The following is a 24,312-nucleotide window of genomic DNA, read 5'->3' as shown; positions in this document are numbered from 1 at the left end:
CGTCATTCACTCCATCTGGTGTCCGGAGAGGCCTTTGGCCTGGACTCCACCGTCTAGTCCATGGGACCAGGTCCAAGCTGTCCAGGCCAGTGGGTCAGGCGGGCCTGGCTCGCAGGGGTCTGGCCTGCTCAGAGGGAAGCTGGTCAAAGCAGGGCTGAGTCGGGGGCCCCCATCTAGGCCTCTGGCCTGGGGCACAGCCGAGGCCAGAGCAGCAGGAGGACTACATTTCCCAGAGTCCCCCAAGCCCCGGGAGCGAGCCATTGGAAGATTTAAATAGCCCAGGCCCGAGGCAGCCAGGCTGCAGCTGTGGACGCGTCCACCTCCTGGGTGGCTCCATTGGCGCTGGCCCGCACTGGGGGGCTCGATTGGCTGCCCAGCTGGCACTGACATTCCCTGGGAGCCTGGTGGCAGCCGGAGGTAAGCAGCCATGTGCAGTCCCGCACTCTATATTTAAACAGCTGCCGCAGAGCAGGAGGGGAGGCCGGGAGCGACGGAGGCTCCAGGCTTCCGTCTTTGGAGAGAAGGGCCTCACAGCCAGGCTGGCACCGGCCCTCGCTGGGTGACTGTCACCATGCCTGCCTCCCAGAGCCGGGCCCGGGCCCGGGACCGCAACAACGTCCTCAACCGGGCCGAGTTCCTGTCCCTGAACCAGCCCCCGAAGGGGCCGGAGCCCCGCAGCTCGGGCAGGAAGGCCTCGGGCCCCTCGGCACAGCCCTCATGCCCTGGCGATGGGGCCCGCGAGCGGCGCCAGTCTCAGCAGCTGCCCGAGGAGGACTGCATGCAGCTGAACCCCTCCTTCAAGGGCATCGCCTTCAACTCCCTGCTGGCCATTGACATCTGCATGTCCAAGCGCCTGGGGGTGTGCGCCGGCCGGGCCGCGTCCTGGGCCAGCGCCCGCTCCATGGTCAAGCTCATTGGCATCACAGGCCACGGCATCCCCTGGATCGGGGGTACCATCCTCTGCCTGGTGAAAAGCAGCACGCTGGCCGGCCAGGAGGTGCTCATGAACCTGCTTCTGGGTGAGTGTGCCCGCCGCCCACCACCCACCCCGCCAGGCCCGGGGAGGGAGCCCACCCCAGCAGGACCAGCGGGGCCCTCAGAAACCGACTGGAACAATTTAATGAGGTTAGGCAGGGAGGGTGCCCCAGAAACAGGCAAGCCTCCGGCTTGGGGAAGAGAGAGCTGAGGATGCCCGGATGACAGCCCCCTGCAAAGTGAGGGCTTTGAGAATGCGGGGCCCCAGCGGGAACTTCTGAGGAAGGGCCCTGCTCTGGGGAAGGAGCAGCTTGAACCGCCGCCCCAGAAGCAGCTTAAACCGGGGTGCTGGAGGCCGTGACCTCGAGGGAAGTGGCCAGGAGTCCGGCGGGTGCTCTGCAGTGAGGTGTCTAACCCTGTAACACCCCATCCCATAGGCTGGGGTCCTTGAGTTCCTAGGCTGCTTGCAGGCAGCACTTGTGAGCTGCTCCCATCAACCCCCTGCTTGGCTCAGGGACCCTGCAAGCCGCCCAGGATCCTCCCACAGGGCCTGGGGGTGCAGGGGTCCAGCCTGGGGCTCCCACCCACTCGTGGCCTCCTGGAGTCCTTACGTACCGCTTCCCTGGGTGAGTCGCTGGAGGAGAGGAGGGCCTGGTGAGCTTTGGTTTGTTTTTGCAGAGTCTTTGTCACCAGCGTCTTTCAGTTGAGCTCTGCCCTGTGCCAGGTGCCACGTGGGCGCCATGTGGAAAGCAGGCCTTCCCCTCTCTCCAGGAGGTGATGCCCAGCCCCCATGCGGCCCACCCTCCAGCCACCTCCAGACCCCCTAGGTGCTCGGGGACCCAATGCTGCCACCCTCCACGGTGGGCCATGTTGATCTCCTGGCCCTTCCCAGCACAGCCACGATCTGGGGCACAAGTGGGGGGCGGGGGGAATGGCTCAGGCTAAGCAAGCACTGACAAGGGGTCCCACTTCCAAAGGGGTGTGTGTTGGGCCACTGAGAGCTGCCATCCCAGGGGAACTTGCAATACAAGACCCACTCAGGTCTCAGAGCATCTGGGGTGGACACTCTGTGGGTGGGACGTAGGGAGGGGAGAACAGCAGTTCCTCGTGCAGGAGATGGCTGGGTCTGGTACCATCAACGTTTTCTTGTTCTTATTCCTAAATGATTTACGTTACTTGTTATTATGCCAAATAGTCCCACGTGACTGGTGCTATTACCATTCCCACTTTACAGATTAGGAAACTGAGGCTCCTGTAAATAAAGCAACCTGGCCAAAGCTTCAGAGCGGGAGATTTGCACCAGGTCTGAAGATTTGCACCTGACATCCAGGCCTGTGCTCTTTTCAAGCAACGTGCCCTGGGCTTGGGACAGAGGGACAGAGCAAGGTGGCCCAGGTGCTGGGCCGGGTGTTTGCGGGGGGGCAGAACCCTGGTCTCATTACCCACAGTTTCCCCGGTGCCCGCTGCAGCCTGACACAGAGCAGTAGCTCAAGAAAACTGTGTTGGGGGTCAGGTGTCCAAGGATGGGGGTGGGAAAGCATCCTTGAGCCTCCCCTCAAACCTGCTCCCTAGACCTTGTCTGCACATTCCTTCCACGTAATATGATGGAGGTGGTGAAGCTGTGTTCATAACTTGCTCAGCGCTTACTACGTGCCCGGTTTTGCATAAACCACATCATCACTTCTACAGGGAGATGATTTGCCCACAGCCACGTAGCTAGTCATTGATGGGGCCAGGACTAGAGCTGGGAACAACTCTTAACATCTTAACATTTGTTAAGATGAGGCTTCTGGCTCTTTCCAGCAACCAGATTCTGGGGACACAAAGGAGTTTGCTTCATAGGGTGAAGAGCAAAGTTCGAGGTGCCTCCCTTCTTGAATAAGAAGGACAGTCATTTCTAAGTTTCTAAATCATCATTTATTGAGCTTCACTATGTACCAAGTACTATGCCATGAATGTCCTGTATTTCATGATTTTAAAATCTTTTTAATGACCATGTAATGTAAATATTAATATACCCACTTTACAGAGTTAACTGAGGCTCAGAGGGGTCAAGGGACTTGCCTACCCCCACATGCCCGTAAGTGGTAGATCTGGGAAGCAAAGCCAAGTCCTCCAGGCTGCAAACCCCTTGCCCCCCCCCCCCACCATCTGTCTGCAGGTCGGGCTTACCACCCAATCCACGCTGAAGCTTGTGAGTAGCGAGGAGGCACCTGGGAAGAGTTTTCTCTTTTACCAGCACCTTTGCTGGCACATCCACATACCGACATGACAGAGAGATAAGAGCCTGGCACAGAGCAGCTGCTCAGAACAGACAGGGTGGTCTGTGGGCCTGGGGCATTTCGTGGGGATGTGGACCCTGTACACTGCAGCAAATAGCCAAGGCGGGTTAATCCCACAGCTCTGACCTGACCTGCCAAGAAGAGCTGCCCACACCACTCTCTGCCCGGGGAGGAAAGACCATCCGTGAAGCACAAACTGTGCACAGATCTGTCTTTTCTTTCGTCTTTGGGGGCCCGAGCGGCCTTTCAATCCTGGAGCTCTGAGGTTGGAATCGACTTTGTCCGGGTCCTCACTCTGACCCTTACTCGGTCTGGTCAAGTCAGTTCCCATCCCTGAGCTTCAGTTTCCTCATCTGTACATGGGGCTTCAGGACTGTGGTGGGGATTCAAGGGGAGCTGGTAAAGCACTTAGCACAGTGGGTGGCAGGCAGACATGGAATCTGCAGAGCCCTGAGGGATGAGGGGGCCCTGCCTGGTCCCACCCGCCCTGCTCTGAGCACCAGGGCAAGCAAAGCCAAGTCCTCCAGGCTGCAAACCCCTGCAGAGTCCTGAAGGCAGAGCCCTTCCCCTATACAATTGGCACTTGGGCTCTCCTTGGCCCCAAAGCGGAAAACTCAGGAGCCTCGGGAGATGGAGCTGCAAACACTGGACCCGGGAAGAGTCCCAGCTGGGCCGGGAGGAAGTTCTCTGCTCTGGTCCCTGCGTTCCTCCCCAAGGGTGTGCTGTGCTGCCTAGACTCTGGAAACGTCAAAGCCAGAAGGGATCTTGGCAGCTGGCACAAGCTTGGCTCCAGAGTTGGCCGGACCTGGGTGCAAATCCTGGCCCAGCTGTGGGAACCGGGGCAAATGACTTTGCCTCTCTGAGCCTCATTTTCCTCATCTGTCTAGTGGGCTGCTGGGACACTTCCCTGAAGCATTACACGAAAGTGCATGGCTCATACGAATGCCAGTTGACGCTTGGGCATCAATGATCACCATCCTCATCGCCATTGCCAGCATCAAAAGAAGTCCCAGGTCCAGGGTCCCTCCAGATCCCCTCCAAGCTCTAGGCACCTGTGAGATGACCTGATCCCCTCCTTTGTCCTTCCCCTGCAACACCCGACTTGATGATCCCAAGGGGGGCCAGGTGACAGGGGACCCAGGCCATCCCCGTTCACCAAGCCCATCCTGGTTCCCCCATGGGCCTGTCCTTGGTGGAAAATGGCTTCCATGATCTATAAAAGAATCTTTATCGAAATGTCCCTGATTATAAAAACTATACGTTCTTTTTTTTTCTGTCATTTTTAAAATTTTGGTTAAATAGACATAACATAAAACTTACCATTTTTAAGTGTATACTAGCATTAAGTACATTCACATTGCCAGAACTTTTCCATCCTCCCAAACTGAAACTCGGCTCCCATTAAACACTAAATCCCCATCCCTCTCCCCACGGCCCCCAGCACCCACCATTCTGCTTTCTGTTTCTATGAATCTGACGAGTCTAGGGACCTCATATCAATAGCATTATACAGTATTTGTCTTTTAATGTCTGACTTATTTCACTGAGCAGCCTGTCCTCAAGGTTCATCCATGTCGTAGCAGGCGTCAGCGTCTCCTTTTTTAAGGCTGCATAATACTCCATGGTATGGACAGACCACATTTTGTTTATCCATCATCTACCTTCTGGCTATTGTGAATGATGCTGCTATGAACATGGGTGTACAAATATCTGTTCAAGTCCCTGCTCTCACTTCTTTTGGGTATAGAAGCAGGATGGAATTGCTGGATCCTATGTTTAATTTTTTGAGGAACCCCCAGACTACAGCAGCTACACCATTTTACATTCCCACCAGCAGTGCAAAAGGGCTCCAATTTCTCCACAAGTGTTCTTTGCCAGCACTTTTCTTTTTATATAACAGCCATCCTGATGGGTGTGAAAAGTGGTATCTCATTGTGGTTTTGATCTGTGCTTCCTTAATGATGAGTGATGCTGAGCACCTTTTCGCTGTACATCCTCACGGTAAGGAAAATTCAGACGACGACAGGTGATGAAAAAAGTGAGTGTTTCCCTTAAGCCCTTTCCCCAGGAATAACCTCCGTTGCAGTTTGGGTCATGGGCCTCTGGATTTTTCTCTGCGCCCAAACTAGCATATCATATGCTTCTAAAATGACCTCCTGTGGCATTTTGCCCAGCTTGGCCTCATTCTCATGGCCCTACTGGGCCTTCTGGGCTATGAACCTCCCATCTCGGCCCCACCCCTCCCTTCACACCAAGCACGAGGGGTTCAGAAACCAGAACCTGCACCATTAGCCTGGCAGCGCCGCCCCCACCCGCCCCAAGCATCTCACAGCATCCCCTCCCCGCCCAGCCCCTGCTCACCCACCCTCCATATAATCTGTTGTGTCAGCTCTCCCATCCCAGCCCACCGGCCCCTGCTCTTGGGCACAGCTTAGGTGACAAGCCCTCCAGGAGGTCTGCATAGCCTGTCCCTAATTGAATGGATCTTTAGACTCTGATCCCAAACCTTCACGGTCAGGAGCCCTCCTGCTGGAGACACCAGCGCAGCTCCGCAGAGGTAGGACGTTCTCCACCCTTCCCCCAGCTTCACTTCTCATCATCTCAGCGGGGCTCAGCGAAATGGTCCCTCCAGGCTAAAATACACATGACATAAAATTCACCACTTTCACCATTTTTAAGTGTCCAGTTCAGTGGCATTAAGTACATTCACATCGTTGTGCAATTGTCCCCACCATCTATCTCCAGAATTTCTTTCATCTTCCCCAACTGAAACTCTGCACCCATTAAACACTAACTCCCCAGCCCCCCTGGCAACCTCTAATCTACTTTCTGTCTATGAATCTGCCTACTTTAGGGACCTCATAAAAGCAGAATCATGCAATACTTGTCTTTTTGTAAAAATAACTCTTTTTTTTTCTTTTAACTTTTTATTTATTTTTGGCTGTGTTGGGTCTTCGTTGCTGCGCCCGGGCTTTCTCTAGTTGCAGCGAGTGGGGACTACTCTTCGTTGCAGTGTGCGGGCTTCTCATTGAGGTGGCTTCTCTTGTGGCGGAGCACGGGCTCTAGGTGCGCGGGCTTCAGTAGCTGTGGCACGTGGGCTCAGTAGTTGTGGCTTGCGGGCTCTAGAGTGCAGGCTCCATAGTTGTGACGCACGGGCTTAGTTGCTCCGTGGCATGTGGGATCTTCCCGGACCAGGGCTCAAACCCGTGTCCCCTGCACTGGCAGGCGGATTCTTAACCACTGCACCACCAAGGAAGCCCAAAATAGCTCTTTTTAAATGTGCACAAGTCATGCACTTTCATGGTAAGAAGAATTTTAATGCAGAATTACAGAAAGACACCAAAAATCGCCCTCATCAACCCACCCAGCTAGAAGCACTGTTAACATTTAGCGTGGTACCTTCCAGACGTTTTTCTCTGTATAAACACATTACATCTTATTTTACAAAAGCAGCATCCTACTGTAAATCCAGTTTGGTCGTTGGCCTTTTCCACTTAAACCCTGTAGCTATCCTTCGGTGGCTATAAATACACGTCAGCTTCATCATGCGCCCCAGAGTGGCCCCAGAGAGCTCCACCGCGGTTTCTCCCATCTGTCTCCGACTCAAGGGCATTGGGTTGGTTTGGGGTTTTCAGTGTTACAAAAAACGCTGCAGTGGACATCCTTGATGTGGGGCACATCCGTAATTACTTCCCAAGGAGATGGTCTTACAGATGGAAGGCCTGAGTCAAGGGAGGCCTGTTGGAAAGACTTCTGAGTCTGAAGCCAGATGCCCTTCAGAAAGTTTAGACCGATTTACAGCACCCCCACAGCACTACCGGGCTGGTTCCCCAGCTCCCGGAGAGGCCAGAATGGGAGATCAGAGGCCAGAAGAGCTGGGACCCCCTCCTCCCAGCCCCAGCCAGTAAGAGGTATTGGATCTGTCTTTGCTCTTTGCAGGGCCCATAGCTACCCCTCCCCCATCCCTAGCCCATACTTATTGCTGCCGAGCTGGTCCCCTGGAGCACATCTCAGGGGAAGCAGCTGAGCGTGAGGGGCCATGAGGGGTCGTCCTGGCAGCCCCCCAGCCAGGCTGAGAGAGAATAGTGGGCACCAAGGCAGCACAGCAGGGTCTTGAGAATCGGTGTGCTTCCTGCAAGGAGGGTTCAGGCATCTCAGCCCCCCGCTCCGTGAGAGGGGTGGAGAGTGGAGATTATTGGGAGGGAAGGCGTGAGAGGTGATGGGGCCCAGCCCTGCAGCCCAGGCGGCCCTCAGAGTAGCTTCTGGAATGATCCCCATTTTATCAACCAAGGGAGAAAGCTCAGCGGGAGGGACGTGCCAAGGTCATGAAATTCACAAGCAGTCGACCTTGAGGCCGGTCTCTGATCCTGGAGCCCAGGTGTGCAGCCTCTGCCCTGAGGCGCAGGGAGGGTAGGTGAGCAGCCTGGGTCACACAGCAAGTCGGGGCAGGTGGCGTGGCTTCGGTTCCTCCTGACTCTGGCCCCTGAGCTTGCTGCCAAGAGGACCTTTCCCCACAGGGGCCCCCGGCCCCCCTCCCATTCCAGGAGGGAATGTAGGTCAGGGAGCTCAACAGGCCGTGTGAGTGGAATTCACGGAGCCTTGAGTGACGGGGCCATTTGCTTCTATTTCTGGGCCCCAGATTATGCGCTGACAGTGTCAGAATCAGAGTCACACGAGGGCCGGCCGTGGTGCTGGAGGGGGTGCGAGCCTGCGGGAGTGGGGGGAGGGTCTGTGAGTGGAGCGGCGAGGCCCCTCTGCTGGAGAGCCGTCCCCCCACGGCCTCTTCTACACCCAACTCTCAGAACCAGAGAGCGGCAGTGTGATGTGGGGAGAGGCTGTGGGCGCGCCGCACCTTGAAAGGAGCCCCTGTGTTAACGACTGCACATCTTCCCCACCCTCACCGCCCAAGCCACCTGGCACCCTGCCAGCCTGGTTCACCAGCCCCAGGCCTGGCCCTCGCCTGCCATACTCAGGAACCAGCGAGGCCCAAGACCTGCAGCTCAAGTGAATGAATGAACCAAGCACAGGCTGGGCCAGGCCAGCCGGACAGCCAGGCTGACCCGATGGTCCCGAGAGGCCCAGGGCAGTGGGGCGGTCCCCACCTCATTATGGCCGCGAGGGACAGAGCCGGCCAGAAGTAGCAGATTCCCAAAGGCCCAGATGTGGGGTTCTCAAGTCACGGCACACAGCCAGCCCCAGAGACCTCTCGAGGAGGCAGGGGAGGGTCCCCCAACCCCCCAACTTCAGCCACGCGGCGGCCTCTTTCATTTGCTCATATACTGAGTCTCTGTGTACACTGACGTTGGGGAAACATGTTTTGCTGCTAAAACAGTTTGAAAGGTGTGGGTCTTGCTCATTCTTGGCCTGTGGGTCTTGACAGCCCACGAGGAGCAGTGGGACACCTGGGGAGGCCAAGGTACAAGCCCGCCTTGCCTCCAGCCACCACGCGGGAGCGAGGCCCTTGACCTGGGGAGGCCAAGGTACAAGCCCGCCTTGCCTCCAGCCACCACGCGGGAGCGAGGCCCTGAGCATGTCTTCCCCCCGGGCAGCCCATGGACACATCCCGCCTTCCTCCCGAACCCAGCAGCTTTCTCCGGGCACCTCTGCTGTGGTTTACACTCGTCTGGGAAGGCAGATTTAAATCGGCAAGAACTTGCCAACTTGCTGAGCCCTGCTTTTCGGCTGAGAAACTTGGTCACCGATTAGATAGATGACCCACACCTCCCAGTGGCTAGTGTCATGGCTTGATGTGCCTTAGGGCCTGATTCTGGCCCCCATTAGCCCGCTCCAGACCCTGGCCCAGGATGCTCTGACTTTCCTCCAGGTGGTGAGGGTCTCGGAATTTGAGCCACATCTTTTTTTTTTTTTTTTAATTTTATTTATTTACTTATGGCTGTGTTGGGTCTTCGTTTCTGTGCGAGGGCTTTCTCTAGTTGCGGCGAGCGGGGGCCACTCTTCATCGCGGTGCGCGGGCCTCTCACTGTCACGGCCTCTCTTGTTGCGGAGCACAAGTTCCAGACGCGCAGGCTCAGTACTTGTGGCTCACAGGCCTAGTTGCTCCGCGGCATGTGGGATCTTCCCAGACCAGGGCTCGAACCCGTGTCCCCTGCATCGGCAGGCGGATTCTCAACCACTGCGCCACCAGGGGAGCCTTGGGCCACGTCATTTTGATACTGATGAGACCTCAGAGAAGGAAACCCTCTCACCAATGCCCCTGCTTGATGACACCCAGCCTCCAGGGTCTGAAAGCCTTAAGTTGCTTACCTGGGTCAGGCCAGGCTGGGGCTTAGGAGTTATAACAGCAGCTGTGGCATCAACCTCCACATACCAGGCTGTTCGAAATACTTCGCAGACGCTGAGGAGCTCATTTCATCCTGTGATAACCCCTGTTACAGGTGGGTAGATGGAGGCTCTGACAGGTGAACGGACTTGGTCTTAATGAGCAGAGGAACTTGAACCCCACCCGTGACTCTGAAACCTGCAAGTTTAACCCCCCACCTGTGAACTGCCTCCTCCCCAGGTGGAGAGAGCCTGTCACAAGGTGAGGGAGGGGCAACTTTCAAAAGCCTGGCCTCCTGCCTGGGCTGCTCCGTCAGCCTCGGGGTCCCTGGGGTCAGGTGCAGCCGCCTCCCTCCAGCTCCCACCTGCCCTGTTGGTCCCTCCCTCCTGCTGGGACTGTGACCGCCCCCCGCCCCCCCACGGGCTCCAGATGGCTCCCAGCCTGGGCCTGGCCTCCACCTGGGTCAGCAGCATGCAGGCTGGGAGGCCTGGCTCCCGGGAACCAGTTGCCGTGGAAATACGGGGCGGGGTGTGGAACAAGGTTCCCTCCCTCCCTTAGGCTCCTCCCCTCATGGCCTGGCAGCCTCTCCGTCCACCATTTCCTGCTTCTGCCCCTTCTCTGGCCGCTCAGGCACATCCCAGGGTGGGCAAACGTCAGCTGGCCCTATGGCTAGTGAGAGGGGCAGGCCCTGGGGAGGCCAGGGCTTCAAATCCCAAACCAAGAGCCCAGACTGCAAGCAGCAACCCTGCAGAGGGCAGGAAGAGAGTTCTGCACTGACCAGGGAGCACAGTGTTACCCGGGAGCAGTGTGGACACCCAACGCTGGGACCGTCAGGTAAATAAGCCAGGGCACCTCGGACGCTGCAGCCATGGGTGTCCCGGTGGGTGTGACCCGGCAGCTTTCAAAAACAGGTTACAGAACGTTGTGTGTAGAGCACGTTACAGCTCTTATTAAATCTACGCTCTATAGATGGAGAGAAGGTTCTGGAAAGGTGGCTACCTCTGGGTGGCAGGATTACAGGTGATTTAAAAATCTTATTTTTGTCTTCTATTTTGTAAATTTTCTACAGTGAACATCTGTTGTGTCATTTTTTTCCCAAAAGGTTTTTTTTTTTGTTTTTTGGGTTTTTTTTTTTTTCATTTCTGAGCAACAGGGGTTGCAGGCCAACAGTTTCGGTATCTCCTGTAAAGTTTCCAGGAAAGTTCCCAGAGCCAGGCTGCACTGAACTGGAATTTGGTCATAATCCTCCCCCCTTCTCTGGCCCTCCTGGTGCGCCAGGCACCTGGGGGGACCACCTCGTCTGGTTTGCTGGGACTTCCCTGTTTTAGCCCTGAACTTCTTATGTCCTAGAAACCCCCTGTGTCCCAGGCAAACCCAGGACAGTCAGTCACCCTGTAGGCACTGTGTCAGACCCCGTCTGGCAGGTGTTTGGGATACCTTGTTACAGGTGAGGGAAGTTAGACGACTTGTCCAAGGTCATAGTCAGGAGGCTCCGAGGCTGGGACTCAAACCCAGGTCTCTGTGGCACTCGCAAGCCCCCACTTTGGCCGACCGGGTGCCACTGTGATCAGCTGGATGAAAGTGGGCCCTTGGCGTGGGCCTTCGTCTAACGGCACAGAGAGGCAGAGCAGCCTCTCCAAGGCCACACAGCGGGGTGGTGGTGAACAGGACGGACAGAGATCCAGTTCTCCCCCAAGCTCCCCAAATGGGAAAGGAGCCCGCCCCTCTGGCTCCGCACCCCAGGCCAGCGACTCAGCTAACATTTGGAGACTGCCGTCCTGTGTCTGGCCCTGGGCATACGCCTACGAACAGAATAGATTTGGCTTGACCCCCCCTTCTGTGAAGTGATGGTGGTGGGGAGGAAGTGAGGGGTTAACCCCAAACCTCTCACCACCCAGCGGCTTCCTTAGTTGCGGCTGGGTAAGTGCCATGAGGAGAGCGTGGGTTGTCTAGAGGGCAGGGAAGGCCTCGCTGGGGGTGTGACATTTAGGCTGAGGCCTGGCAATGACGGAGAAGTCAGAGGGAGGGAAAGGGAAACATCCAGAAAGAAGGAGGAGCAGGCAGGGGTGCTCCAACCTCCAGGGCTTCGTCTTGTCTTCTGTAAAATGAGGATGATATAGTACAGCTGCCATGGAAAACGGTTTGGTGGCTCCTCAAAAAACTTTACATAGGGAATTCCCTGGTGGTCCAGTGGTTAAGACATGGAGCTTTCATGGCTGAGGGCCCGGATTCAATTAATTCCTGGTCGGGGAACTGAGATCCTGCAAGCCACGAGGCGCAGCCAAAAGAAAAAACAAATTATACATAGTTAACACATGATGGAGCAATTCCACCCGTAGGGATGTGCCCAAAAGAACGGAAAACGGGTTCTCCACAAATACTCGTACACAGATGTTCATACCAGCATTATTCACAGCAGCCAATATACAGACAACCCAGATTCCATCAGCAGCGAATGGATAAACAAATTGTGGCAGGTCCAGACCATGGAATAATAGTCAGCCATAAAAAAAGGAATGAAGTTTTGATACCTGCTACAACATAGATGGGCCTCAAAAACCTTACGGTACGTGAAAGAAGCCTGACGCAGAAGGTCACGTATTGTCTGATTCCACTTACATGAAACGTCTAGAATAGGCGGATCCATAGAAACAGGAAGCAGACTGGTGGTTGCCAGGGGCTGGGTGAAGGGGGGACAGGGACCGCCTGCTTGATGGGAGCTGGGTTTCTTTTTGGAACTCGATAGAGGTGACGGTCGTGCAACACTGTGAATATACTAAATGCCGCTGAACCGCGCCCTTAAAAATAGTTAATTGTGGGGCTTCCCTGGTGGCGCAGCGGTCGGGAGTCCGCCTGCCGATGCAGGGGACGCGGGTTCGTGGCCCGGTCCGGGAAGATCCCACATGCCGCGGAGCGGCTGGGCCCGTGAGCCATGGCCGCTGAGCCTGCGCGTCCGGTGCCCGTGCTCCGCAACGGGAGAGGCCACAGCAGTGAGAGGCCCGCGTACCGCAAAAAAAAAAAAAAAAAAGTTAATTGTGTGTTACGTGAATTTCAGTTCAACTTAAAAAAGATGGCGATGGTAACACCCTGTTCTGGGGACTGGCGGGGGCTTCAGTGAAGTCCTTTGAGAAAAACCACCAGCCCAGGGCCCCATTTGTCAGGATGAGATCCTCCGACGGGCCCACAGTGGCCCACAAAACCCCTGATCGCCACTCTCTCATTCAGCACTTTTATCTATCCGGATATCCCAGGGAAGGGCCTTCCAGGTAGAGGGAACAGCACAAGCAAAGGCCCCGAGGTGGGAACCTGCTCGGAGGCCCGCGTGGTTCAAGTGAAGGAAGCCCGGGCGCAGTGGGGGGAAAGCACGCGGAGGCGGTGCTGACGGCCTTCGGGGCCTCTCTCTCCTGCCCACAGCCCTGCTCCTGGACATCATGACGGTGGCTGGCGTGCAGAAGCTCATCAAGCGACGCGGCCCGTTTGAGACGAGCCCCAGCCTCCTGGACTACCTCACCATGGACATCTACGCCTTCCCCGCCGGACACGCCAGCCGCGCAGCCATGGTGTCCAAGTTCTTCCTCAGCCACCTGGTGCTGGCGGTGCCCCTGCGCGTCTTGTTGGTGCTCTGGGCCCTCTGCGTGGGCCTGTCTCGGGTCATGATCGGCCGCCACCACATCACCGACGTCCTCTCCGGCTTCGTCATCGGCTACTTCCAGTTCCGCCTGGTCGAGCTGGTCTGGATGTCCTCCAACACCTGTCAGATGCTCATCTCCGCCTGGTGAGCCGTTCATCTGCGGCTCCGGGGCCGGGGGTGGCCCGAGGGGCAGCAGGAGGACATAGGGCTAGCAGGGGAGGGGGGACCAGGCAGCCCCAGCCCATCTCCCCGTGGGCCGGTGGAGGCTGGTGACCTCAGGTGGGCCCACCAGTGACTGGCACGTCCCTCCCATCACGCTGGGTGCCCCCCGCTCCTTCAATCAGACCCTGAGTCCCTCTGTGGACGGGCTGGGGCCCAGCCGTGCGGATAGCCCTGCTCCGCTTCTGCTCTGGAGGTACCAGGTGAGAACCGGGATGGCGGGAGAGGGGCCGAGTCTCATCTTGTCCTTTCACCATCACGACTGTTGAGTTCCTGGCTGTGCCCACCTGACCACAGCACACCACCCAGCAAAATGCCCACAACCCACCACCCAACACAGGTGCCATTAATGGTCATCGATAGCTTAGGGCAACGCTTTCCAAAGGGCGCCCCACCAGACACCAGCCTACAAGACACGCTGGGAAGAGAAATGGTCTTGTGGTCAAATAACTTTGGGAAATGCTACACACTCTTGGACATTCACAAGGGCTGGGATTGTCGTAAAGGCAAAAGTCCTGTAGAAGAGCTTCCGTGGAATCTTGTTTAATCCATGTTTCCTAAGCTTATCTGACCACAGAACCCTTTTCTCAAGGAACAGCTATTAACCACCACCCCCCCCCCCCCCCGCCCAGGGAACTGCATTTCCCCAGACGCATTTTGGGAGATGCAGCCCAGGAGCGGAAGGGCCTGAGGCGTGAGCTGGCCTCTCCCAGCGCTGGGCCCCAGAGCCCGGGGAGACCAGGTGTCTGTGCCACCGCCTGTGGAAAGCCCAGGGCCCACGGGCATCGGTGCCGCTTTGGCCCCCAGGGGCCGGACTCCGTGTGACCTAATAGGTCGTTTCCAAGTCAGCCGTTCTGGATGTGCACTTCATGTGACAATACAGATGATGTGCAAACAGGCCCTCTCCTGTGTGTTTTTTTTCCTCATTTGATGCAAGATTCCAGGTGGGAGAGTCCCTGTTAACATGGGGGTGGGGAGTGATTTCTTTACCCCCAGTCAGGCCACGGTGTCAGGTGGTCAGGGGGCAATGGGCTCCTAGGCGTTTCCAGGCTGCCTGGTCCCTTCTCCCTGAGAAGCCCCATTGGGGCTCCCTCCATCCCCGGGCCCTGCACTGGCCACCCTGCCCAGGGCCTGGGTCGTGATTCGTTTGGAAAAAGCCCTCACTGTGGTGCTGAGGGGCTCTCCCCTGGGGGCCAAGACCCTCTCACTCCCCGCTGACCCAGACCCTGCCCCCAAGGAAGTGGTCGCTACCAGGACAAGTGGGCTCAGGGTGAGGTAGACGTTAGCACCGACAGAGGGTGGGTTCGTTTCCTGTCTACCATAAGGAGTAACCATAGCCAACCGCGTGGCTTAAAACAACAGGAGTGTGTTCTCTCTCAGTTCTGGAGGTTAGAAGTCCAAATTCAAGGTGTCTGCAGGGCCACGCTGCCTCTGAGACTCTGGGTAGAATCCTTCCCTGCCTCGTCCAGCTTCCGGTGGTGGCCGGCAATCCTGGCTGTGACCACGTCACTCCAACCTCTGCCTCTGTCGTCACAGGGCATGCTGCCTGCGTCTGTGTCTTCCTCCTCTTTTTTTTTTTTGGCTACACGGTGCGGCATGTGAGATCTTAGTTCCCCGACCAGGGATCGAACCCATGCCCCCTGCACCGGGAGCATGGAGTCTTAACCACTCGGCTAACAGGGAAGTCCCCGTCTTCTCTTCTTATAATGACAGCAGTCCTATTGGATTAGGGCCCACCCTACTCAGAATGACCTCATCTTAACATCTTAATCACATCTGCAAAGGACCTTTCCAAACAAGGTCATGTCCGTAGATACTGGGAGTGAGGACCCCAACATCATTTGCAGGGACACAATTCAACCCATAACACGCAGGATCCTTTGGGGGGAAAGACAACTTCCTCTCCCAGCCGCCCCACTGGGACAGGACAGGGGTATATAGCACAGTCCCATCCGAGGGTCCAGCTGCTGCTGACAATGAAGGGCATCGGATCTCCTGGGCCCAGAGCCCTCTGCAGGCCCAGCCCTCAGGCCTGAATACCTTCCCCTCCCGCTGCAGATCCCACACCCTCAGGGGTCATGGTCCCCCAAGACCGATGCCCCTGCAGGTAGGACCCAAGCCGCCCCTGCTCGCCCTTCCAAGGCTCCTCTCTGGAGCCTCCTTTGCGTCCAGCCCTGCTGGGGGTGCAGGAGGTCTGCACCTTGTCTTTTCCCTAAAGGAGCTCGGGGATGCCGGACCCGGCTGGGCCACCACAATGAAGACCCCCGAACCTCCAACCTTGAACACTGGCTGGTTGCAGAGTCTTCAAAATACATTCTGCCCGCTCCCGTAGATGCTCCTGGGCAGTGCGTCCATGAGACGCTGAGCAGGAGGGGTGACCCTCGGGAATCCGGGAACCCATCATCCAGGGTAAATCCGGCTCCAGCTTTGGGCTGGGGACGGGCTGCTGCCCTCCAAGGCCCACATCCCCAGCGGGTCCCCAGGGCCTCTGTCTCTGCAGGGGTGGATGGTGGTCTCTGGAGCCTTTAAGATGAGGAGGGGGTTTCTGAAGAATGGAGGGCTCTCAGCAGACCCCCTAAGCTCAGGGTGGGCACTGGAATCCAAGTGCCTAACAACTGATTAGGAGAAAAGTCTCCCTGGAGAGGCGGGCGGCATCCTGTCCTGTGAGGTGCCAGCAACACCAGGTGCTGGAGCCCTGGGCTCAGCGCCAGCACTGACACAGCAGTCACATGCCCTCTCCAAGCCTGGCGTCCTAATCTGTCAGACAGGGATGACAGTGGTCCCTGTCGGGTCATGTATGACTCAGGGATACTCCCTACCTGGGCACCTGGCGCAGGGTCCACCCTGCCATCCTGGACGGACCCCCTGGGGGAGCCCTCAAGAGCAGAGCCGGGGAGGGAGGGAGGAACTCGCTGTCACGCCCGTTCCTGGAGAGACCCTGGGCGGAGGCGGGCAGGCGGCGGGAGGTGGGGTGACAGCCGAGAGGGCCCCAGTGATGGAACCGGAGACGCGGAGTGTGTGTCTCCCTCAGACATAGTTAATGCGCTTTGGTGATCAAAGCCAACAGCCACTCCCACTTTTTTACGGTGAATTATAATATTTGGTTCTCAATGGTAAACCTATTCTGCGTACCTGGGGTAAATCCCAAGTGGTCAAGACGCACTGCCTTTTCTAAATATCACTGCTTTGCGTTGGATAAAGATTTTGTTAAGGATCTTTGTCTCTCTATCCATGCGGGGGTGTTTGCGTTGTTTCCTCGATTTGCCTGTGTCCGCTTTGGTTGTCAGGGTGAAGCTGGCCTCTTCTATTTTTCTGAAGGGGTTTGTATAGAATCCGTATCATCTCATTTTTTACCCCTCGATTTCTGTCTATCATTCCTGACCTCTCAGAGACCAGCCTCTCCATGGAACTGACGTCCGACTCATGACTTGGGTTGGGGGCGGGGTGCGGGGGGTTACGACTTCCTAAGTCCTCCACCTGCCTCATCTCGCTGAATCCTTATGACGACCTTACCCCTATTTTACAGGTGAGGAGACTGAGGTTCAGAGAGCAAAAGTCATTTCTCCAAGGTCACTCAGGTAGGATGTGGCAGAGTCAGGATTGGAACCCAGGCTGCAGTGGCCTCAGAGCAGAGAACCCTCTGGAAAACAGAAACGCAGGGCACCCACCAACCTTGGAGGGAGGCTGGACTGGTGAAGCGGCAGGCCCAAGGGTGGGTCGGCTTTTTTCTTTTTTTTTTTTTTTTTTTTGCGGTACGCGGGCCTCTCACTGTTGTGGCCTCTCCCGTTGCGGAGCACAGGCTCCGGACGCGTAGGCTCAGCGGCCATGGCTCACGGGCCCAGCCGCTCCGCGGCATGTGGGATCTTCCCGGACCGGGGCACGAACCCGTGTCCCCTGCATCGGCAGGCGGACTCTCAACCACTGCGTCACCAGGGAAGCCCGGCTTTTTTCTTTTTTTAACAGAGTCAAATCCCACTGTGCTGGACGGCAGCCTGTGTTGTCTGAGGTCCACCTCGGCCGGACTCCGTGGGTCCCGCCTGACCCGGACGTTGGGTATGGTGGGAACAAGGCCCCCCCCCCAGCCCCTGAGTAGCCCCCAAACCTCTCCCTCAACGTGAGGTGTCCTCCCCCACTTCCTTGCTCCAACCCACCTGCTCCTCCTGGAGCCTGGAGTTGGTCCTGAACTTGCCCAGTGGTCTCCTGCCTCCTGGCACCACCCCCAGCTGCCATGGCCAGTGCGATCACTTCCCAAAACACAGAAGCCTCCCTGCGTTTCCTCTGTCGAGGTCACGTGGTTGGAGGGTTGAGGGGGCTCAGGGACAGGCTGGGGTGGCGGTTTGAGCAGGGTGGTCTCGAGGGAGGAGCACACACATGGGAGTCAGATCCCCGGGTTCAAATTCCGGCACTGACAAGTCGCTGAACCCTTCTGAGCCTCAGTTTCCCCCTCTATAAAATGGGGATGATGCTTACCTTGCACAGGTGTGAGGATTAAAGCTAGAGCACCCAGCCCTGGGCCCGGCTCACAGAAGGGTTGAGAAAGGAAGGCAGAGCTGCTCGGGCCACACATACCCCCAAAGGACCATGAGTCCACGCTTGGCACTTGGGACAGGACAGGATGCTTCGGGGCTTGGATGGGCAGGGGTCAGTGGGGACTGGAACCTGGAGATGGGCACCTACCCAGGTCATGGTGGGCCCAGCGGCCTCTTTTCACACATGGAGACCCTGAGGCCCAGGAAGGGTGTCAGGGCCATACCAAGTGCCCCAGGCACTATGGAGCCTGCCCTGAACCGCCCCCCAAACCCGGGCTCCCTGGCTTCAGGCTATGGGTGGGCAAAGGGGGTGTGAACCGACCCCTCCCACCCTGAGCTGTCACTTTTCCCCTCCATGCTGTCCAAACCGTCCTTCCCACAGAGCTGGGGCTCAGGGCTGAGGAGGTCACCTCTGACCTGGCTCTGCATCTTTGTAGTGTCTCTATTTGGCCCCCAGTAAAGTTGTCAAAATAAAAAGCAGGAAATTGGGGTTCTGAAGACCCCCAACAGCCATTGCCTGGCGCTGGTGCAGCTGGGAGAATCCCTCTCCCGAGAACACACTCCCGTGGGTGCTGACTGGCTACATTGTGCCCTCACCCCCACCAAAACATTCGTATATCGAAATCTCAACCCCCAGGACCTCAGAATGTGACTGTATTTGAAGATAGGGCCTTTAAAGAGGCAATGAAGTTAAACTGAGGTCATTAGGGTGGGCCCTAATCCAATAGCACAGGTGTCCTTGTAAGAAGCAAAGCTGGACACAGACACACCGAGGGAAGACTGTGTGAAGACACAGGGAGAGGACAGCCCTCTGCGAGCCAAGGAGAGAGGCCTCAATCTCGGACTTCCAGCTTCCAGAACAGTGAGGAAAGATGTTTCTGTTGTTAAAGCCACCCAGTCTGTGGTCCCTCGTGGTGACAGCCCTGGGAAACTAGTACGTGGGTTTATTAGGTCAGCTAGCTATCGCCTGTCACCTGGAAGAGAGAAAAGCTCGGGGGAGAATGGGACACAGGCCAGGTGAGTTGGGGGCAGGTCTGCTCTGGGGTGACGTAGGGAGACCACTGAGCTAAGAGCTGCCCTGGGGGCGTGGGCATCTACCAAGACACCATCACCGAGCCCCTGCCTGGGGGAAGCCACTTCCCAGATGAGGCAATTGGTCCAGTTCAAGGTCCCTGTGTCCCCAGCCCCTGCCCTGCCTGGGGAAAAGTCCAGAAAGGGCAGGAGAAGGGGACAGCAGGAGCTAGAAAAATGCAGAAACTCCCAGATCAGCCGCCATCTGGCTCCAGGAGGAGACAGAACATCTGGCTGCAGCTCCAGGCCCCAGCGTTTACGTAACCCACGTGCAGGCACACGTGTCTGCCAGACAGGGCGAGGCTGGGGCTCTGGCCACACTGCACCTGAGCTTCCCCTTGGGAAATGGGCCTCAGAAGGCGGCGGCTGCTGTGGTGATTGTGGGCCGCAGTGCCTGGCACGAGGTGACAGTCAGAGAGCCTTCCCGTGCTTGCCACCACCCCCAGAGCTCGGGCACACTCGCGTGCGTGCACACACACAGGCGGTCTGGCTGGCCGGCCTCAGTGTTCTCACATTTACAATTACGTGCGCGAGATCTCCAAGCTTCCTTCCAGCTTTAATGTCCTGTAACGTGCATGTATGTGAACACTTCCACATCCGACACTTCATGTGCTTTGGTGTACACACACGTAGATGCAAACGTGGAAACACGTACACGATCATCTTTGTACACAGTTACTTTTATACAGTCACTTAACATACCAAAGGTTTCACAGCCATGCACCGCTCACACACAGTGAAATCTCTACACCTGCGTCCTGGTGTGCGCGCACCTTGGTGTCTACGTACACACCTGGCCTTGCCTACGTTTATACACACACGTGTGTGTTCTTGTACAATGTACACACTTAGACACTTGCTAGTTCTCTGCAAGCCCATGTTTACAGGTATCAGGCTTGCCAGATTCAGAAAATAAAAAGAATACAGGATAAAAAAATAATAATAAAAATAATACAGGATGCAATCTTTGCTTATGCTAAAAAACTGTTCATTTATCTGACATTCACGTTTAACCAGATGTCTGTATTTTATCTGGCAACCATAACATGTATACATTCGTACACACACACATACACACAGAGACACAAATCCATGAAGTCATCGTGAGGCCCAACCCAGGACATGCTGTTTCCCTGGGAGAATTTCTAAGACCTTCTCTTGATCTGGTAATTAGAGCCACAGCTGCTCCTCTGGCCACAGCGCAGCTCCAGGCCCCCAGTTACGGTTTTCAATAGTCTGGCCCAGGACTCAGCTTGCTGGTGGGAAAAGGAAGGGCTTCCGGCAGGAGTGGGGGGCTTGCTGGGACCCTGGGAAATCTCCCCTCACCAACAGCCCAGCCGGTGAGATGTGGCAGCAGCGGCCAAGCCCTGGGAAACCCCACCCGGACCCGAAGCCTGGGGCTGGGCCTCAAGGAGGGACATCCAGCTGGGGTCAGAGATGCAATCTGAGCCCCCGAGGCCAGCTCGGCCTCACCCCCATCCGGTGCTGCTTCTATTGCTGGGGGACAAGTCAGGGCAAGTGTGTCTTGAAATCCTGATTCCTCAGCTTAAATCCTTCAAGAAAGTTTTGTAGAGGGACAGGGACCAGCAAGGTCCTAGGAGGGGCTTAGCTCAGGGTGAGGGGGTCCTGGGGGAAGACGCAGACCTGCCCCTCCACACGTGACCTGGGCAGCCTCCCCGCCTCCTCCCTCGCAAGAGAGGAATTCTAGTCCTGAGCTCGGGGCCAACAGATGTGTGATGAGTCCCCTGAGAGTCTCGCAGAGAACAGGACGAGTTTCTTTAAGGAAGTATCTGGTTATCATGCTTTCTGGTTACATAAGAAGACATTTTCTTTATTTCATGACAAATACAGGAAAACCAAAAGCAAACATGTTTTGCTTATTCCTTGCAGACGTGTTTCTTTGCGTTCATAAAAACAGAGACGTATTTTGACAAAAAAGCCATTATACGCCATAGTTTCGTGACCTGCTTTTATCATTTATTAACATATTGTGAACATCTTCCTGCACCGATAATTCAACATCTCCATCTTGACTGATAGCAGCCTCAAGTGATTCCTTGTGTGGAAGAGACTCTTATTTGATATTTAGATTGCTACCAGTTTGTTTGTTTGTCTTTAATTGCAGTGCAATTCACATAACATAAAATTAACCGATTTAAAGTGTACAGGGGACTTCCCCGGTGGTCCAGTGGTAGAGAATCCGCCTTGCAATGCAGGGGATTGGGGTTCGATCCCTGGCCGGGGAACTAAGATCCCACATGCCGCTGGGCAACTAAGCCCACGTGCCACAACTACTGAGCTCGCGCCCCTCAACTAGAGTTCGTGTGCTGCAAACTCCAGAGCCCACGCGCTCTGGAACCCGCACGCCACAACTAGAGAAGAAAAGAGAAAACCCGTGTGCCACAATTAGAGAGAAGCCCGCACACCACAACGAGAGATCCCGCACGCCTCAACGAAGATCCTGTGTGCTGCAACTAAGACCCGGTGCAGCCAAAAAAATAAAGTGTACAATTCAGTGGCATTTAGCACATTTGCAAGGTCGTGCAACCACTACCTCTGTCTAATTCCAAAATATTTTCATCATCCACAAGGAAATCCAGGACCCATCAAGCAATTGGTCCCCGTCCTCCCTCCCCCCAACTCCTAGAAGACGTCAGTCTGCTCTCTGTCCCTATGGAGTCGCTTATTCTGGACATTTCATGTGAATGGAATCATAGACTATGTGACTTCCTGTGTCTGGCTTCTTTCAATTAGTGTAATGTCTTCAAGGTTCATTCATGTTGTAGCAGGTATCCGTACTTTGTTCCTTTTTATGACTGAATAATGTCCCATCGTGTGGATGGACCACAGTTCGGCTCTCCATTCCTCCCTTGATGGACATCTGTGTCATCTGCCTGTCTTGGCTGTTGTGAACAATGCTGCAATGAACATTTGTGTACAGGTTATTTGCTGAGAACCTGTCTTCAGTTCTTTTTGGCACATGTCTCAGAGTGGAACTGCTGGGTCATTGGTAATTCCATGTGTGATTTTTTGGAGGAACTACAAAAGTGTTTTCCACAGTAGCTGTGCCATTTTACATTCCCACCAGCAGGGTATGAGGGTTCTTGTTTCTCTCCATCCTCGCCCACACTTGGTATCTGTTTTTTCATCGTAACTATTCCTAGTGGGTATTGAAGTGGACCCCAGATTTTCTGCAAATATGGGTAATGCAGGTATAACCCTTCTCTGTACCTCTCTGAACAGGACAGCTGCCTTATTTTGTGTTGAATTTCTGGCAGTGGAATTGCTAGACCCAGCAGTGTGTGCGTGTGTGTGTGTGTGTGTGTGTGTGTGTGTGTGTGTGTGTATATATAACTCTTTAAAGGTTTTTGATATTACCAAACAGATCACCAGAAAAGTTTCACCAACTTACTCTCTCTCTAGTAGGGTAAGAAAGTGATCACACAAAGAGTTCTCTACCTCTATAACCATGTCAGTCTGATTGTAAAAGTTTATATTCCCTTGTTTTCTTTTTGCCTCTCACAAACACTGTGCTAAGGAAACTGCTATAGGCTGAATTGTGTCCCGTACCCCAAATTCATGTGTTGAAACCCTAACTCCCAGGACCTCAGAATGTGACTGTATTTGGAAATGAGACCTTTTAACATGTGATTAAGTTAAAACGAGGTATTTAGGGTGGGCCTTAGTCCAAGGTGACTGGTGTCCTTACAAGCGAGGCACACACACGCACAAAGGCCACGTGCAAGCCGAGGAGCGAGGCCTCAGGAGAAACCAAACCTGCTGACACATTGATCTTACACTTCCAACCTCCAGAATGGTGAGAAAGCAAAAATTCTGTTCTTTAAGGCACCAGGTCTGTGGCATCTTGTGATGGCAGCCCTGGCAAACTCATACAAAGACTAAACCTTTTCTCTTAAGCTTGTTAACCGTTTGTATTTGTTCCTTGTGAATTGCGCACCCCGTCACGTGCCCTTCCCTTGTTAAGGAGTCTAAAGTGTGTTGAAGGGCCCTCACCTGGGCAGGTCAGCAGCCTGCCATGCTGAGAGCGAGGTCACACTGGTGAACAAAATTAGATGTCCCTGGAGGGAGGTGGCTTCTCCTGGAACGTGAAGAACAGGGCAGAGCACGGGCTTTCCAATTATTAGAAAAATAAGGAAGCCCAGGTCCCACCTGCAGAGGGTTGGATGTAATTGGTCTGGGGTGTGGTCTCCAGACGGCAAATTTTTTTTTCAAGCTCCCCAGGTGATTCCACTACAGGCAAAGTTGAGAACCATGAACCCTGACCTCCAGGACCCTCAGCTGGAAAAGCCAATGGCGTCCATCTCGGGCATGGCCTGAGCCTCTGAGACTTTAGTCCAGGCAGGTTTCGGAAGATCTGGGCACCTAACTCCCCCCCCGTCCCCACTGTGCATGAGAAGGAGGGAAGGATCCCCCCCGGAAACTGGTTTGTGTGTATCCTGCTTGTGCAAGACGTGCTCCTGCCAGAGGCGCTGGGCTATTAGTTCAGTCGTGTTTGCTCCTGCGGATGAACCTAAACACCGGCTTTGCGTCAGCAGGTCTGGGCTGCAGCACTGACTTCCCACCAGTGTCTGCGCGACTTTCGGCAAGTCTCTTGACGGCTCAGATCCTCAGTTTTGGCATCTCTAAAATGGGGGGAACGGGGTTGCTTTGAGAATCGGCTGCCCCAGAGTCTCCATCCTTGGACATAACTCTTGAACATCTCAGGTGGGTAAGCAGATCAAGTCTCTTCAATTTCCTTTATTAATGATCTGTAGTCCTCAGCATATGTCTTTAACCTCCTTGGTTAGGTTTATTCCTAAGTATTTAATTTTTTGGCTGTGACTTTAAAAGAGATTGTTTTTTTTTTACATTCCCTTTCTGATATTTCATCGTTAGTGTAAAGAAACTCAACCGATTTCTGTATGTTAATTTTGTATCCTGCTACCTTGCTGAATTCGTTTATCAGTTCTAGTAGTTTTTGTGTAGTCTTTAGGGTTTTCTATATATAGTATCATGTCATCTGCACATAATGACAACGTTACCTCTTCCTTTCCAGTTTAGAAAACGTTTATTTCTTTTTCTAGTCCGATTTGCTGTAGCCAGGACTTCCAATACTATGCTGAACAGAAGTGGTGAGAGTGGGCATCCTTGTCTTGTTCCAGATTTTAGCAAGAAGGCGTTCAGCTTTTCACCATTGAGTATTACATTGGCTGTAGGTTTGTCATAAATAGCTTTTATTATGTTGAGATATGTTCCCTCTATACCCACTTTGGTAAGAGTTTTTTGTCATGAATGGATGTTGAATTTTATCAAATGCTTTTTCTG

General features: G+C 55.0%; 1 protein-coding gene across 3 annotated transcripts; it reads left to right on the top strand.

The window, feature by feature from the left end:
- Positions 1-280: 280 nt before the first annotated feature.
- PLPP7 (phospholipid phosphatase 7 (inactive)) lies at positions 281-23,307 on the top strand. Of its 3 annotated transcripts, none has more exons than XM_032634755.1 (3): positions 299-1,019; positions 12,952-13,312; positions 23,222-23,307. In XM_032634755.1, the coding sequence occupies exons 1-3, from the start codon at positions 572-574 to the stop codon at positions 23,268-23,270; spliced, it is 858 nt and encodes a 285-aa protein (XP_032490646.1). In that variant the 5' UTR covers positions 299-571; the 3' UTR covers positions 23,271-23,307. The 3 variants fall into 3 exon arrangements, with proteins under 3 accessions (XP_032490647.1, XP_032490646.1, XP_032490645.1); XM_032634754.1 differs by lacking the exon at positions 23,222-23,307 and adding an exon at positions 14,020-14,286; XM_032634756.1 differs by lacking the exon at positions 23,222-23,307 and having other exon boundaries at positions 281-1,019; positions 12,952-14,279.
- Positions 23,308-24,312: the final 1,005 nt, after the last annotated feature.

This window comes from Phocoena sinus, chromosome 6 (assembly GCF_008692025.1).
Source record: "Phocoena sinus isolate mPhoSin1 chromosome 6, mPhoSin1.pri, whole genome shotgun sequence".
NCBI lineage: Eukaryota > Metazoa > Chordata > Mammalia > Artiodactyla > Phocoenidae > Phocoena > Phocoena sinus.
Note: the sequence above shows the minus strand (reverse complement) of the source record. Positions and strands in the feature narration are given on the sequence as shown.